The sequence below is a fragment of the Xenopus tropicalis genome, chromosome 4 (assembly GCF_000004195.4).
Source record: "Xenopus tropicalis strain Nigerian chromosome 4, UCB_Xtro_10.0, whole genome shotgun sequence".
Classification (NCBI taxonomy): domain Eukaryota; kingdom Metazoa; phylum Chordata; class Amphibia; order Anura; family Pipidae; genus Xenopus; species Xenopus tropicalis.
In genome coordinates this window covers 153850219-153868320 of record NC_030680.2, presented here as the reverse complement: position 1 = coordinate 153868320, position 18102 = coordinate 153850219, and the positions used below count along the sequence as shown (strand labels likewise).

The following is an 18102-nucleotide window of genomic DNA, read 5'->3' as shown; positions in this document are numbered from 1 at the left end:
TGTACCCCGTCTCTGTGAGTCTCTGTCTCACTGCAGTGAGTGTGCACTCAGCTCCGGGTCCCCCTGCCCCTCAGTCAGTTCTCCATATTCACAGGCCTACAGGGGGCAGGAGAGGGGTAATTACATGCCCAGAGGGGTAATTACTGTCACTGTAGGGACATTGCTGAAGGGGCAGAAGGTTTCATGGTTAGTGGGTTCTGTAGGTTCCCGAGGCACCGGCTGTCTCTGTTACTGACCCGTATGGGCCGGGGCCACACACTTACTGTACCGGGGTCTCCATCTTTATAATTCACTATATAGGACTGCCAGTCATTGGGTCGTTACACCAACTGCATTATGGGACACCCTATACCCACCCTAACCTCCTTATAGCCACCCTATACCCACCCTAACCTCCTTATAGCCACCCTAACCTCCTTATAGCCACCCTAACCTCATTATAGCCACCCTATACCCACCCTAACCTCCTTATAGCCACCCTATATTCAGCCTAACCTCCTTATAGCCACCCTATATTCAGCCTAACACCCTATATTCAGCCTAACACCCTATATTCAGCCTAACACCCTATATTCAGCCTAACACCCTATAGCCACACTATAACCCACCTAACCTCCTTATAGCCACCCTATATGCAGCCTGACCTCCTTATAGCCACCCTATACCCACCCTAACCTCCTTATAGCCACCCTATACCCACCCTGACCTCCTTATAGCCACCCTATATTCAGTCTAACACCCTATAGCCACCTTATATCCATCCTAACACCCTATAGCCACCTTATATCCAGCCTAACACCCTATAGCCACCTTATATCCAGCCTAACACCCTATAGCCACCTTATATCCAGCCTAACACCCTATAGCCACCCTATATCCAGCCTAACACCCTATAGCCACCCTATATCCAGCCTAACACCTTTATAGCACCTTATATCCATCCTAACCCCTATAGCCACCTTATATCCAGCCTAACACCCTATAGCCACCTTATATCCATCCTAACACCCTATAGCCACCTTATATCCAGCCTAACACCCTATAGCCACCTTATATCCAGCCTAACACCCATAGCCACTTATATCCAGCCTAACACCCTATAGCACCCTATATCCAGCCTAACACCCTATAGCCACCCTATATCCAGCCTAACACCTTATAGCTACCTTATATCCATCCTAACACCCTATAGCCACCTTATATCCAGCCTAACACCCTATAGCCACCTTATATCCAGCCTAACACCCTATAGCCACCCTATATCCAGCCTAACACCCTATAGCCACCCTATATCCAGCCTAACACCCTATAGCTACCTTATATCCAGCCTAACACCCTATAGCCACCTTATATCCAGCCTAACACCCTATAGCCACCCTATATCCAGCCTAACACCTTATATTGCCACCTATATCCATCCTAACACCCTATAGCACTATATTCAGCCTAACACCCTATAGCCACCCTATATTCAGCCTAACACCCTATAGCCACCCCTATATCCATCCTGCCACCCTATATCCAGCCTAACACCCTATAGCCACCCTCAATATCCAGCCTAACACCCTATAGCCACCCTATATCCACCTAAACACCCTATAGCAACCTATATCCAGCTAACACCCTATAGCCACCCTATATCCAGCCTAACACCCTATAGCCACCCTATATCCAGCCTAACACCCTATAGCCACCCTATATCCAGCCTAACACCCTATAGCCACTATATCCAGCTAAACCCCTATAGCCACCCTATATCCAGCCTAACACCCTATAGCCACCCTATATCCAGCCTAACACCCTATAGCCACCCTATATCCAGCCTAACACCCTATAGCCACCCTATATCCAGCCTAACACCCTATAGCCACCCTATATCCAGCCTAACACCCTATAGCCACCCTATATCCAGCCTAACACCCTATAGCCACCCTATATCAGCCTAACACCCTATAGCCACCCTATATTCAGCCTAACACCCTATAGCCACCCTATATCAGCCTAACACCCTATAGCCACCCTATATTCAGCCTAACACCCTATAGCCACCCTATATCCAGCCTAACACCCTATAGCCACCCTATATCCAGCCTAACACCTATAGCCAACCTAATATCAGCCTAACACCCTATAGACACCCTATATCCAGCCTAACACCCTATAGCCACCCTATATCAGCCTAACACCCTATAGGCCCCCTATATTCAGCCTAACACCCTATAGCCACCCTATATCCAGCCTAACACCCTATAGCCACCCTATATCCAGCCTAACACCCTATAGCCACCCTATATCAGCCTAACACCCTATAGCTACCTTATATCCATCCTAACACCCTATAGCCACCTTATATCCATCCTAACACCCTATAGCCACCTTATATCCAGGCTAAACACCTCCTATAGCTACCTTATATCCAGCCTAACACCCTATAGCCACCTTATATCCATCCTAACACCCTATAGCCACCTTATATCCATCCTAACACCCTATAGCCACCTTATATCCAGGCTAACACCCTATAGCCACCTTATATCCAGCCCCACCCTGTGCCTTTAGCCCACTAATAACCCAACTGTGTATGTGAGACTGTACCCCCCCCCCTGCGCTGGGACCAATCACCAACCAATATAAAACCATGTCCTTGTTGTTCCAGGAGTTGGGCTGCTGCAGTGGCTTCTATGGGCCTGAGTGCCGGCAGTGCCCCGGGGGCTTCTCCTCTCCCTGCTACGGCCGGGGGGCTGTAAGTACATTTCTATCTATTGTCCCCCCGGTACCTCCCAACTATTCCCACACTTTCCGCTCTTTCCATATAATCTAGAACTTTCCCTACACAACTAACCCCCAATATACAGTATAAGGATTTCTAATCATGGATGAACATGGCTCAGCGCTAGGGGTTCTTCTTATGCATAAAGTCAGAGCCGGGGGCATTTACCCCCTCCCACCCACAGCCGTCACCCACTCTCTCCTGCCCTCGCCCACTCTCTCCTGCCGTCGCCCACTCTCTCCTGCCCTCGCCCACTCTCTCCTGCCCTCGCCCCACACTCTCTCCTGCCCTCGCCCACTCTCTCCTGCCCTCGCACTCTCTCCTGCCCTCGCCCACTCTCTCCTCGCCCTCGCCCACTCTCTCCTGCCCTCGCCCACTCTCTCCTGCCCTCGCCCACTCTCTCCTGCCGTCACCCACTCTCTCCTGCCCTCGCCCACTCTGGGAATGGGAATTCAGGGCAGTAGGACCCCCAGTGATAGGGCTCTAACCAAGTGTTGGTTCTGCCGGACCCCCCCCCCCGCAGTGCAATGATGGGATCCATGGGAATGGCGAGTGCGTCTGTTTTCCAAAGTTCAAAGGAATCGCCTGTCACATCTGTACTGATCCAAACAAGCACGGGAGCGACTGTGACGAGGGTAAGTGCGGGGCCTGGTACTGATCCGATATAAGGGGGTAAGTGAGGGTACTGACCTGATATAAGGGGGTAAGTGAGGGTACTGACCCGATATAAGGGGGGTGAGTGAGGGTACTGACCTGATATAAGGGGGTAAGTGAGGGTACTGACCCGATATAAGGGGGGTAAGTGAGGGTACTGACCCGATATAAGGGGGTAAGTGAGGGTACTGACCCGATATAAGGGGGTAAGTGAGGGTACTGACCCGATATAAGGGGGGTGAGTGAGGGGCCTGACCCGATATAAGGGGGGTGAGTGAGGGTACTGACCCGCATATAAGGGGGGTGAGTGAGGGTACTGACCCGATATAAGGGGGGTGAGTGAGGGTACTGACCGCGATATAAGGGGGGTGAGTGAGGGGCCTGACCCGATATAGGGGTAAGTGAGGGTACTGACCCGATATAAGGGGGGTAAGTGAGGGTACTGACCCGATATAAGGGGGTAAGTGAGGGTACTGACCCGATATAGGGGGTAAGTGAGGGTACTGATCCGATATAAGGGGGTGAGTGAGGGTACTGACCCGATATACAGGGTGGTGAGGGTACTGACCCGATATAAGGGGGTGAGTGAGGGTAACTTCGACCCGATATAAGGGGGGTGAGTGAGGGTACTGACACCGATATAAGGGGGTGAGTGAGGGTAGCTTGACCCGATATAAGGGGGTGAGTGAGGGTACTGACCCGATATAGGGGGGTGAGTGAGGTAACTTGAACCCCGATATAGAGGGGGGGTGAGTGAGGGTACTGACCCGATTAAGGGGGGTGAGTGAGGCGTACTGACCCGATATAAGGGGGGTGAGTGAGGGTACTGACCCGATTAGGGGGGTAGATGAGGGTACTGACCCGATATAAGGGGGGTGAGTGAGGGTACTGACCCGATATAAGGGGGGTGAGTGAGGGTACTGACCGATATAAGGGGGGTGAGTGAGGGTACTGGACCGATAATGGGGTGGTGAGTGAGGGTAAACTGACCCGATATAGGGGGGTAAGTTGAGGGTACTGACCCGATATAAGGGGGTAAGTGAGGGTACTGATCCGATATAAGGGGTGAGTGAGGGACTGCCCGATAATAGGGGGTGAGTGAGGGTACTTGACCGCGATAATAAGGGGGTGAGTGAGGGTACTGACCCGATATAAGGGGGGTGAAGTGAAGGTAACTGACCCGATAAAAGGGGGGTGAGCTTGAGGGTACTGGACCGATATAAGGGGGGTGAGTGAAAGGGGTAACTGACCCGAGTAATAAGGGGGGTGAGTGAGGGTACTGACCCGATAATAAGGGGGTGAGTGAGGGTACTTGCCCGATATAAGGGGGGTGAGTGAGGGTACTGACCCGATATAAGGGGGGTGAGTGAGGGTACTGACCCGCTCTCCCTTTTGTTTCCCAGACTGCCCCTGTGTTCATGGCATTTGTGATAACAGATCCGGAAGCCGAGGGATTTGCCAGGGGGGGCGCTGTAACCAGGGATTCACTGGGGAATTCTGTGACCAACGAGCAGAGCCCTGTGGGACATCGGAGCTGACACTCTATTGCCACCTGAACGCTGTCTGCGAAACTGAGGGAAATGTCACAAGGTAAAGGGGGCACAAGGGTCCATCCATAACCCACCCTGCCTGTCTCTCATTGGCTGCCGGCTGTATTACCCATAACCCACCCCCTTGCCTGTCTCTCATTGGCTGCCGGCCGTATTACCCATAACCCACCCTGCCTGTCTCTCATTGGCTGCCGGCTGTATTACCCATAACCCACCCTGCCTGTCTCTCATTGGCTGCCGGCTGTATTACCCATAACCCACCCTGCCTGTCTCTCATTGGCTGCCGGCTGTATTACCCATAACCCACCCTGCCTGTCTCTCATTGGCTGCCGGCTGTATTACCCATAACCCACCTTGCCTGTCTCTCATTGGCTGCCGGCTGTATTACCCATAACCCACCCTGCCTGTCTCTCATTGGCTGTTGGCTGTATTACCCATAACCCACCCTGCCTGTCTCTCATTGGCTTGGGGGCCCGCTGTATTACCCATAACCCACCCTGCCTGTCTCTCATTGGCTGCCGCTGTATTACCCATAACCGCACCCTGCTGTCTCTCATTGGCTGCCGGCTGTATTACCCATAACCCACCTTGCCTGTCTCTCATTGGCTGCCGGCTGTATTACCCATAACCCACCCTGCCTGTCTCTCATTGGCTGTTGGCTGTATTACCCATAACCCACCCTGCCTGTCTCTCATTGGCTGCCGGCTGTATTACCCATAACCCCACCCTGCCTGTCTCTCATTGGCTGCCGGCTGTATTACCCATAACCCACCTGCCTGTCTCTCATTGGCTGCCGGCTGTATTACCCATAACCCACCCTGCCTGTCTCTCATTGGCTGTTGGCTGTATTACCTATAACCACCCTGCCTGTCTCTCATTGGCTGCCGGCTGTATTACCCATAACCCACCCTGCCTGTCTCTCATTGGCTGCCGGCTGTATTACCCATAACCCACCCTGCCTGTCTCTCATTGGCTGCCGGCTGTATTACCCATAACCCACCCTGCCTGTCTCTCATTGGCTGCCGGCTGTATTACCCATAACCCACCCTGCCTGTCTCTCATTGGCTGCTGGCTGTATTACCCATAACCCACCTTGCCTGTCTCTCTCCAGGTGCACGTGTGGGAATGGATACGAGGGAGATGGAGTTTCTTGTCGCCCAGTAGACGCCTGTGGGGGGCCTGAGAGAGGGGGCTGCGCAGATAATGTGAGTCCTATTGGCACCATATTAACCCTTGCACGGGCTGAGCCCTACGGGGGGGTATTAGTTGCTTTATCTGCTCCATTCAGCTCTGATGTCAAAATACCCCCTGCTGCCAACCTACCCCCTGCCCCTCCCTCTCTTCCCACCCCTTCATCCCATTCCCGGCTCATTCGGCTTTAGAGATTCACTGGGGCAATAGAATGTCTCTCCCTTACAGGCCGTTTGTACCGTGGGCCGGGATGGCACCGGGAGCTGCCAGTGTAACGCCGGTTGGACCGGAGACGGCATCGTTTGTTTGCCCATCGACAACTGTGTGCTGGGAAACAGGGGGGGCTGCCACCCAAACGCAGGGTGCAACTTTATCCAACCGGGGCAGGTAGGTCCCCTTATGGAGAGCGCCCCCAACGGGGCAAGGCATATCTGCCCTCAGCGAAGTAGATTAGTATATGTTGATTAGGATTGGAAGGGGTTAAAAATCGGCGCACGCGGCAAAAAAAAATTTCCCTGCCCATTTAACCCCTTCCGAATTCTGATATGATAATTTATGCTAATTAGGATTCCGTTCCGCCTGAAACCGAATCCTCGAATAACGTTTTTTCATTATCAGAAGCGAAATTAGAGAGAACCGTTTGAGTAGAGAGAATCTCCATGGAATGTTCTGCCTTTTGCTTCTAGAATGATTGTACCTGTATCGGGGGGTACGTGGGGGACGGGTATTCCTGTGACCCAGTGGATCTTTGCTTGGAGAACAATGGCGGCTGCCATGAGATGGTAAGTAATGTCTAATGACAGAATTTCTATGGATTTTATTTCTCTCGTTCTTGCAATCAAACAAATAAACCCTCCTTATATAGAATTCCTCCTTAGGTGGGGACTAGGTGTTTGTTTATACAGAGCTCCTAATTTCCAATTAGACAAGCTTAACTCATTAAGGGTCAAGACACATGGGGCAATTTGTTGCAGTGATTTAGCCACCCCGGGCTAATATACAAATCACTGCGACTATTCGCTGCCACTAATTGCCCCATGTGGCTTTGCCCTAAAGGGCGATAGAGGGGAGAAAGTTTAGTGATACTTTATAAATGGGAAAAATCAGGAAAATATGAATTTTTTGTTCAGCAAAAGAATGTGTAGAACACATGTCCCTCACAAACCCTACTGCTTGTGATCATATTCACGCAGCGCATATAGTGGTGTACTTGCCCTTTAATCTATATCCCAGTAACAGCTGCAGCAGGGAATCCTCAGTAATACAATGGGGTTGTGCCTGGAATATATTGAGCCAATCAATGGGAAGGGAATGTTGGGGGTATCTGAGCCGGGGAGAGGGGGGCTCTGGGTGCAGATAATACAGTAAATGGATTAAAGGGCAAGTGAAAGCCACTAGGGGTGCCAATTTGTTAGGACTTAGGGCTGGAACAGAAAAACACACTAATGTCTGACTAAATGTCATTTTGTATAAGCTCTGCCCCATCTGCCCCATCTGCCCCATCTGCCCCATCTAATGATCCTGTGACCCCCCAAGCAGAAAATGCCCAGCGAAGACCAGAATTAAAGGGCACAGTAGGGCTCAGGGATTTAGGCCCAGCATGCAAGTGTTTGTTACCCAAAATGCAGTGTTTTTCCCATAATTCCAGTGCCCAGCCCACTCTCGTGCTCTTCTGCCTTCCCCTCAGGCTTAGGGGCACATTTACTAATCCACAAACGCTCCGAAGGCGTCCGAATGCATTTTTTTTTTGTAATGATCGGTATTTTTGCGACTTTTTCATCGGCGTCATGACTTTTTCGTATTTTTCCCGACTTTTCGTCATCTTTCCGAAATTTTCGGATTGAACGAACGAACGTTCTTTCGCGCGCAAGTGCATTGATCGAGCCCATGCAGACACGCGCTGAAGGATCAAAGTCAGAAAGGTTTTCCCGGCGTTTCTGATCGTTCAATACGAAAAATTTGCGACGAAAAGTCGTGAAAAATATGAAAAAGTCACAACGGCGACGAAAAAGTTCAGAAATTTTTGTTTCCAATCCGAATTTTTGCCGTTCGGGATTCGGATTCATGGATTAGTAAATGTGCCCCTAAGTGTCAGTTTGTGCCTTCCCCACAGGCTAAGTGTCAGTTTGTGTCTTCCCCACATGCTAAGTGTCAGTTTGTGTCTTCCCCACAGGCTAAGTGTCAGTTTGTAGCAGGGGGAGAGAGAACGTGCACTTGCCCAGACGCACTCGGTGGTGATGGCCTGACGTGCTATGGAGACGTCCTGGTGGTCAGTATATAGAGACCCCCCAACACTTACAGTTTGGCTGGAGAGCTTACACTCCTTTATTTAGCAAGTGATTTGACATCAGTTGTTATGCACACAATCCCCAGTGCTAGTGTCACACTATTCCTTATATACTATAGACACTAACCCTATCCCTTATATACTATATACACTAACCCTATCCCTTATATACTATATATACTAACCCTATCCCTTATATACTATATATACTAACCCTATCCCTTATATACTATATACTAACCCTATCCCTTATATACTATATATATACTAACCCTATCCCTTATATACTATATATACTAACCCTATCCATTATATACTATATATACTAACCCTATCCCTTATATACTATATATACTAACCCTATCCCTTATATACTATATACACTAACCCTATCCCTTATATACTATATATACTAACCCTATCCCTTATATACTATATACACTAACCCTATCCCTTATATACTATATATACTAACCCTATCCCTTATATACTATATATACTAACCCTATCCCTTATATACTATATACTAACCCTATCCCTTATATACTATATATATACTAACCCTATCCCTTATATACTATATATACTAACCCTATCCATTATATACTATATATACTACCTATCCCTTATATACTATATATACTACCCTATCCCTTATATACTATATACACTAACCCTATCCCTTATATACTATATATACTAACCCTATCCTTATATACTATATACACTAACCCTATCCTTATATACTATATACACTAAACCTATCCTTTATATACTATATATACTAACGACTATCCTTATATACTATATATACTAACTCTATCCCTTATATACTATATATACTAACCCTATCCCTTATATACTATATACTAACCCTATCCCTTATATACTATATATATACTAACCCTATCCCTTATATACTATATATACTAACCCTATCCCTTATATACTATATATACTAACTCTATCCCTTATATACTATATATACTAACCCTATCCCTTATATACTATATACTAACCCTATATATACTATATATACTAACCCTATCCCTTATATACTATAAATAACCCTATCCCTTATTCTATACTATATATACACTAACCCTATCCCTTATATACTATATACACTAAACCTATCCCTTATATACTATATATACTAACCCTATCCCTTATATCTATATACTAACTCTATCTTATATACTATATATACTAACCCTATCCTTATATACTATATACTAACCCTATCCATTATATACTATATATACTAACCTATCCTTATATACTATATACACTAACCCTATCCCTTATATACTATATATACTAACCCTATCCCTTATATACTATATACACTAACCCTATCCCTTATATACTATATATTATATCCATATCTATATCCTTATATACTATATACACTAAACCTATCCCTTATATACTATATACTAACCCTATCCCTTATATACTATATATATATATATACTAACCTATCCTTATATACTATATATACTAACCCTATCCTTATATACTATATATACTAATCCTATCCCTTATATACTATATACTAACCCTATCCCTTATATACTATATATATACTAAGCCTATCCCTTATATACTATATATACTAACCCTATCCATTATATACTATATATACTGTACCTATCCCTTATATACTATATATACTAACCCTATCCCTTATATACTATATACACTAACCCTATCCCTTATATACTATATATACTAACCCTACTCCTTATATACTATATACACTAACCCTATCCCTTATATACTATATACACTAAACCTATCCCTTATATACTATATATACTAACCCTATCCCTTATATACTATATATACTAACTCTATCCCTTATATACTATATATACTAACCCTATCCCTTATATACTATATATCACCCTATCCTTATATACTATATATATACTAACCCTATCCCTTATATACTATATATACTAACCCTATCCCTTATATACTATATATACTAACTATCCTTATATACTATATATACTAACCCTATCCCTTATATACTATATACTAACCTATCCCTTATATACTATATATACTAACCCTATCCTTATATACTATATACTACCTATCCCTTATATACTATATATACACTAACCTATCCCTTATATACTATATACACTAAACCTATCCCTTATATACTATATATACTACCCTATCCCTTATATACTATATATACTAACTCTATCCCTTATATACTATATATACTAACCCTATCCTTATATACTATATACTAACCCTATCCATTATATACTATATATACTAACCCTATCCCTTATATACTATATACACTAACCCTATCCCTTATATACTATATATACTAACCCTATCCCTTATATACTATATACACTACCATCTCCTTATATACTATATATACTAACTATCCCTTATATACTATATATACTAACCCTATCCCTTATATACTATATACACTAAACCTATCCCTTATATACTATATACTAACCCTATCCCTTATATACTATATATATATACTAACCCTATCCCTTATATACTATATATACTAACCCTATCCCTTATATACTATATATACTAATCCTATCCCTTATATACTATATACTAACCCTATCCCTTATATACTATATATATACTAACCCTATCCCTTATATACTATATATACTAACCCTATCCATTATATACTATATATACTAACCCTATCCCTTATATACTATATATACTAACCCTATCCCTTATATACTATATACACTAACCCTATCCCTTATATACTATATATACTAACCCTATCCCTTATATACTATATACACTAACCCTATCCCTTATATACTATATACACTAAACCTATCCCTTATATACTATATATACTAACCCTATCCCTTATATACTATATATACTAACTCTATCCCTTATATACTATATATACTAACCCTATCCCTTATATACTATATACTAACCCTATCCCTTATATACTATATATATACTAACCCTATCCCTTATATACTATATATACTAACCCTATCCCTTATATACTATATATACTAACTCTATCCCTTATATACTATATATACTAACCCTATCCCTTATATACTATATACTAACCCTATCCCTTATATACTATATATACTAACCCTATCCCTTATATACTATATACTAACCCTATCCCTTATATACTATATATACACTAACCCTATCCCTTATATACTATATACACTAAACCTATCCCTTATATACTATATATACTAACCCTATCCCTTATATACTATATATACTAACTCTATCCCTTATATACTATATATACTAACCCTATCCCTTATATACTATATACTAACCCTATCCATTATATACTATATATACTAACCCTATCCCTTATATACTATATACACTAACCCTATCCCTTATATACTATATATACTAACCCTATCCCTTATATACTATATACACTAACCCTATCCCTTATATACTATATATACTAACCCTATCCCTTATATACTATATATACTAACCCTATCCCTTATATACTATATACACTAAACCTATCCCTTATATACTATATACTACCTTCTTATATACTATATATATACTAACCCTATCCTTATATACTATATATACTAACCCTATCCCTTATATACTATATATACTAACCCTATCCCTTATATACTATATATACTAACCCTATCCCTTATATACTATATATACTAACTCTAGCCCTTATATACTATATATACTAACCCTATCCCTTATATACTATATATACTAACCCTATCCCTTATATACTATATATATACTAACCCTATCCCTTATATACTATATATATACTAACCCTATCCCTTATATACTATATATATACTAACCCTATCCCTTATATACTATATATATACTAACCCTATCCCTTATATACTATATATACTAACCCTATCCCTTATATACTATATATACTAACTCTAGCCCTTATATACTATATATACTAAGCCCCACCCATATATACTATATAATCTAACCCTATCTCATATATACTAGATACTGAACCTGACACTTTCCTTTGCAGGAGATGCTGGGGAGGCAAGAGCTGACTGTGTTTAGCCAGTGGATCATGGTGCGTGTAGAACATTTCTGTCTATTACAAGCTAGGTACACCAATGGATGGATGGATGGATTTAGAGATGAATGGATGGATTTAGAGATGAGTGGATGGATTTAGAGATGGATGGATTTAGAGATGAATGGATGGATTTAGAGATGGATGGATGGATTTAGAGATGAATGGATGGATTTAGAGTTGGATGGATGGATTTAGAGATGGATGGATGGATTAAGAGATAGACAAATGGATTTAGAGATAGACAAATGGATTTAGAGATGAATGGATGGATTTAGAGTTGAATGGATGGATTTAGAGATGGATGGATGGATTTAGAGATGGATGGATGGATTTAGAGATGAATGGATGGATTTAGAGATGGATGGATGGATTTAGTGATGGATGGATGGATTTAGAGATAGACAAATGGATTTAGAGTTGAATGGATGGATTTAGAGTTGAATGGATGGATTTAGAGTTGAATGGATGGATTTAGAGATGAATGGATGGATTTAGAGATGGATGGATGGATTTAGAGATGGATGGATTTAGAGATAGACAAATGGATTTAGAGATGGATGGATTTAGAGATAGATGAATGGATGGATTTAGAGATGGATGGATGGATTTAGAGATGGATGGATTTAGAGATGAATGGATGGATTTAGAGATGGATGGATGGATTTAGAGATGAATGGATGGATTTAGAGATGGATGGATGGATTTAGAGATGGATGGATGGATTTAGAGATGGATGGATGGATTTAGAGATGGATGGATTTAGAGATGGATGGATTTAGAGATGGATGGATTTAGAGATGGATGGATTTAGCGATGGTTGGATGGATTTAGCGATGGTTGGATGGATTTACAGATGAATGGATGGATTTAGAGATGGATGGATTTACAGATGAATGGATGGATTTAGAGATGAATGGATGGATTTAGCAACGGTTGGATGGATTTAGAGATGAATGGATGGATTTAGAGATGGATGGATTTAGAGATAGACAAATGGATTTAGAGATGAATGGATGGATTTAGAGATGGATGGATGGATTTAGAGATGAATGGATGGATTTAGCAATGGTTGGATGGATTTAGAGATGAATGGATGGATTTAGAGATGGATGGATTTAGAGATAGACAAATGGATTTAGAGATGAATGGATGGATTTACAGATGAATGGATGGATTTAGAGATGAATGGATGGATTTAGCAACGGTTGGATGGATTTAGAGATGAATGGATGGATTTAGAGATGGATGGATTTAGAGATAGACAAATGGATTTAGAGATGAATGGATGGATTTAGAGATAGACAAATGGATTTAGAGATGAATGGATGGATTTAGCAATGGTTGGATGGATTTAGAGATAGACAAATGGATTTAGAGATGAATGGATGGATTTAGAGATGGATGGATTTAGAGATAGACAAATGGATTTAGAGATGGATGTTTGGATTTAGAGATGGATGGATGGATTTAGAGATGGATGGATGGATGGATTTAGAGATGATGGATGGATTTAGAGATGGACAAATGAATTTAGAGATGAATGGATGGATTTAGAGATGGATGGATGGATGGATTTAGAGATGATGGATGGATTTAGAGATGAATGGATGGATTTAGAGATGAATGGATGGATTTAGAGATAGACAAATGGATTTAGAGATGAATGGATGGATTTAGAGATGAATGGATGGATTTAGAGATGAATGGATGGATTTAGAGATGGTTGGATGGATTTAGAGATGGTTGGATGGATTTAGAGATGGATGGATTTAGAGATGGATGGATTTAGAGATGGTTGGATGGATTTAGAGATGAAAGGATGGATTTAGCGATGGTTGGATGGATTTAGAGATGAATGGATGGATTTAGAGATGGATGGATTTAGAGATGAATGGATGGATTTAGAGATGAATGGATGGATTTAGCAACGGTTGGATGGATTTAGAGATGAATGGATGGATTTAGCAATGGTTGGATGGATTTAGAGATAGACAAATGGATTTAGAGATGAATGGATGGATTTAGAGATGGATGGATTTAGAGATAGACAAATGGATTTAGAGATGGATGTTTGGATTTAGAGATGGATGGATGGATTTAGAGATGGATGGATGGATGGATTTAGAGATGGACAAATGGATTTAGAGATGGATGAATGGATGGATTTAGAGATGGATGGATGGATTTAGAGATGGATGGATGGATTTAGAGATGGATGGATGGATTTAGAGATAGACAAATGGATTTAGAGATGAATGGATGGATTTAGAGATGAATGGATGGATTTAGAGATGGATGGATTTAGAGATGGATGGATGGATTTAGAGATGAATGGATGGATTTAGAGATGAATGGATGGATTTAGCAACGGTTGGATGGATTTAGAGATGAATGGATGGATTTAGAGATGAATGGATGGATTTAGCAATGGTTGGATGGCTTTAGAGATAGACAAATGGATTTAGAGATGAATGGATTTAGAGATAGACAAATGGATTTCGAGATGGATGTTTGGATTTCGAGATGGATGGATGGATTTAGAGATGGATGGATGGATGGATGGATTTAGAGATGATGGATGGATTTAGAGATGGACAAATGAATTTAGAGATGAATGGATGGATTTAGAGATGATGGATGGATTTAGAGATAGACAAATGGATTTAGAGATGAATGGATGGATTTAGAGATGAATGGATGGATTTAGAGATGGATGGATGGATTTAGAGATAGACAAATGGATTTAGAGATGAATGGATGGATGGATTAAGAGATGGATGGATGGATGGATTTAGAGATGATGAATGGATTTAGAGATGAATGGATGGATTTAGCAACGGTTGGATGGATTTAGAGATGAATGGATGGATTTAGAGATGAATGGATGGATTTAGAGATGGATGGTTGGATTTAGAGATGGATGGATGGATTTAGAGATGGATGGATGGATTTAGAGATGGATAAATGGATTTAGAGATGGATGGATTTAGAGATGGATGGATTTAGAGATGGATGGATTTAGAGATGGATGGATGGATTTAGAGATAGACAAATGGATTTAGAGATGGATGGATTTAGAGATGAATGGATGGATTTAGAGATGAATGGATGGATTTAGAGTTGAATGGATGGATTTAGAGATGGATGGATTTAGAGATGGATGGATTTAGAGATGGATGGATTTAGAGATGGATGGATTTAGAGATGGATGGATTTAGAGATGGATGGATTTAGAGATGGATGGATGGATTTAGAGATGGATGGATGGATTTAGAGATAGACAAATGGATTTAGAGATGGATGGATGGATTTAGAGTTGAATGGATGGATTTAGAGTTGAATGGATGGATTTAGAGATGGATGGATTTAGAGATGGATGGATTTAGAGATGGATGGATTTAGAGATGGATGGATTTAGAGATGGATGGATTTAGAGATAGACAAATGGATTTAGAGATGAATGGATGGATTTAGAGATGAATGGATGGATTTAGAGATGAATGGATGGATTTAGAGATGGATGGATTTAGAGATGGATGGATGGATTTAGAGATGAATGGATGGATTTAGAGATGGATGGATGGATTTAGAGATGGATGGATGGATTAAGAGATGGATGGATTTAGAGATGGATGGATGGATTAAGAGATGGATGGATTTAGAGATGGATGGATTTAGAGATGGACAAATGGATTTAGAGATGAATGGATGAATATAGAGATGAATGGATGGATTTAGAGATGAATGGATGGATTTAGAGATGAATGGATGGATTTAGAGTTGAATGGATGGATTTAGAGATGAATGGATGGATTTAGAGATGGATGGATGGATTTAGAGATGGATGGATGGATTTAGAGATGGATGGATGGATTTAGAGATAGACAAATGGATTTAGAGATGGATGGATGGATTTAGAGATAGATGGATTTAGAGATGGATGGATTTATAGATGGATGGATGGATTTATAGATGGATGGATTTAGAGATGGATGGATGGATTTAGAGATGAATGGATGGATTTAGAGATGGATGGATGGATTTAGAGATGAATGGATGGATTTAGAGATGGATGGATGGATTTTGAGATGAATGGATGGATTTAGAGATGGATGGATTTAGAGATGGATGGATGGATTTAGAGATGAATGGATGGATTTAGAGATGGATGGATGGATTTAGAGATGGATGGATGGATTAAGAGATGGATGGATTTAGAGATGGATGGATGGACTAAGAGATGGATGGATTTAGAGATGGATGGATTTAGAGATGGACAAATGGATTTAGAGATGAATGGATGAATATAGAGATGAATGGATGGATTTAGAGATGAATGGATGGATTTAGAGATGAATGGATGGATTTAGAGATGGACAAATATATTTAGAGATGGACAAATGGATTTAGAGATGAATCAATGGATGGATGGATTTAGAGATGATTGGATAGATAGCTAGATAGATAGATCCCAGAATGTAGACAGATTTACTATCTGATTCCTTCACATAAGAAAGATCCGGACACCCAGACCCAACAGACCAGTTACGTTGACTTTCTTTAGTAAATTTACCCTTTGATATTTAGAATTCCAGGACTGTGATCCCAAAAGAAGGTGTTACTGCCATGGTGCCGTCCAACGCAGCGATAGAAGCACTTACTGACAAGCAGAAGACCTTTTGGGCCAATCCTTATATGTTGCCTTTCCTAGTGAGGTGAGAATTCTGTTTCCTCACTCTGAAATAACCCAATCTACAGAAAGTTCTGACTTGTTTCTAAACTGGTTGGGATGGGAAAAGCTCCCTTCTGCTCCAACTTCTTCTGGACCCTCATGTTAGTTTCCCTTTATCTCTCTTCAATTTGTAACAAAGGGCCCTAAATGTTTCCTTTGTATGGGGCCCTAGTGGGAGAAGTGGCTTTCTGATGGCAGCCCTGTTACCGTCAGGAATGGATAGAGGGATCCCCTGGCTGGGGGGCACCCATGGGAGTCAGAGCTAGATGTGGAGAGTTCTATAGGGAACAAATTAGTGATGTCACTAACTGGGCGACAATATCGAGAAACAGACAGCGAATATCCTGTAGGTTTATATCCCAATGTGGATCCAGTTCCTTGGTGCCGCTGGTGTGCATCGATTAGTGTCCCCAGGTGTTGGGCAGGAACAGACTGCTCTCATGTCATGTTGTCTCGGTGCAGGGGGCACTTCATTCGCGGACAGTTTAATTCCACCCAATTGTGTGAGCGCATTGGCCAGGAAACTGCCTCATTGGAACCCAGAACCAAGTGGGAAATCTTGTGTATTAATGGGGTAAGTATTCAATATAGTGCACCCTGTTTGTCTGCACATAGACTCTTCCCAACCTTCAGCGAATTGGCATTCGGCATTCGGCCCACAACCAAGCACCCGGCCCCCTGGGCCCTGAAATGGACCCAAGTGACCCATTGCCCAGTTGTGCTGTAGCTTAGAGAGATGGAAGAGGAAACACAACCCATAATTCCATGGGGGAAAGTATGATTGCATGGTCTCTGATAAGGCCCAGG

At 42.1% G+C, this 18102-nt stretch overlaps 1 protein-coding gene across 1 annotated transcript in view; it reads left to right on the top strand.

The window, feature by feature from the left end:
* stab1 (stabilin 1) overlaps window positions 1–18102 on the top strand; it is a 153678-nt gene that overhangs the window by 64870 nt on the left and 70706 nt on the right. Inside the window, 10 exon segments of the mRNA XM_031901368.1 lie at window positions 2657–2743; window positions 3294–3405; window positions 4828–5014; window positions 6086–6179; window positions 6394–6552; window positions 6852–6947; window positions 8339–8434; window positions 12510–12557; window positions 17151–17278; window positions 17758–17869. Of these exon segments, the coding sequence (XP_031757228.1) occupies window positions 2657–2743; window positions 3294–3405; window positions 4828–5014; window positions 6086–6179; window positions 6394–6552; window positions 6852–6947; window positions 8339–8434; window positions 12510–12557; window positions 17151–17278; window positions 17758–17869 (1119 nt within the window).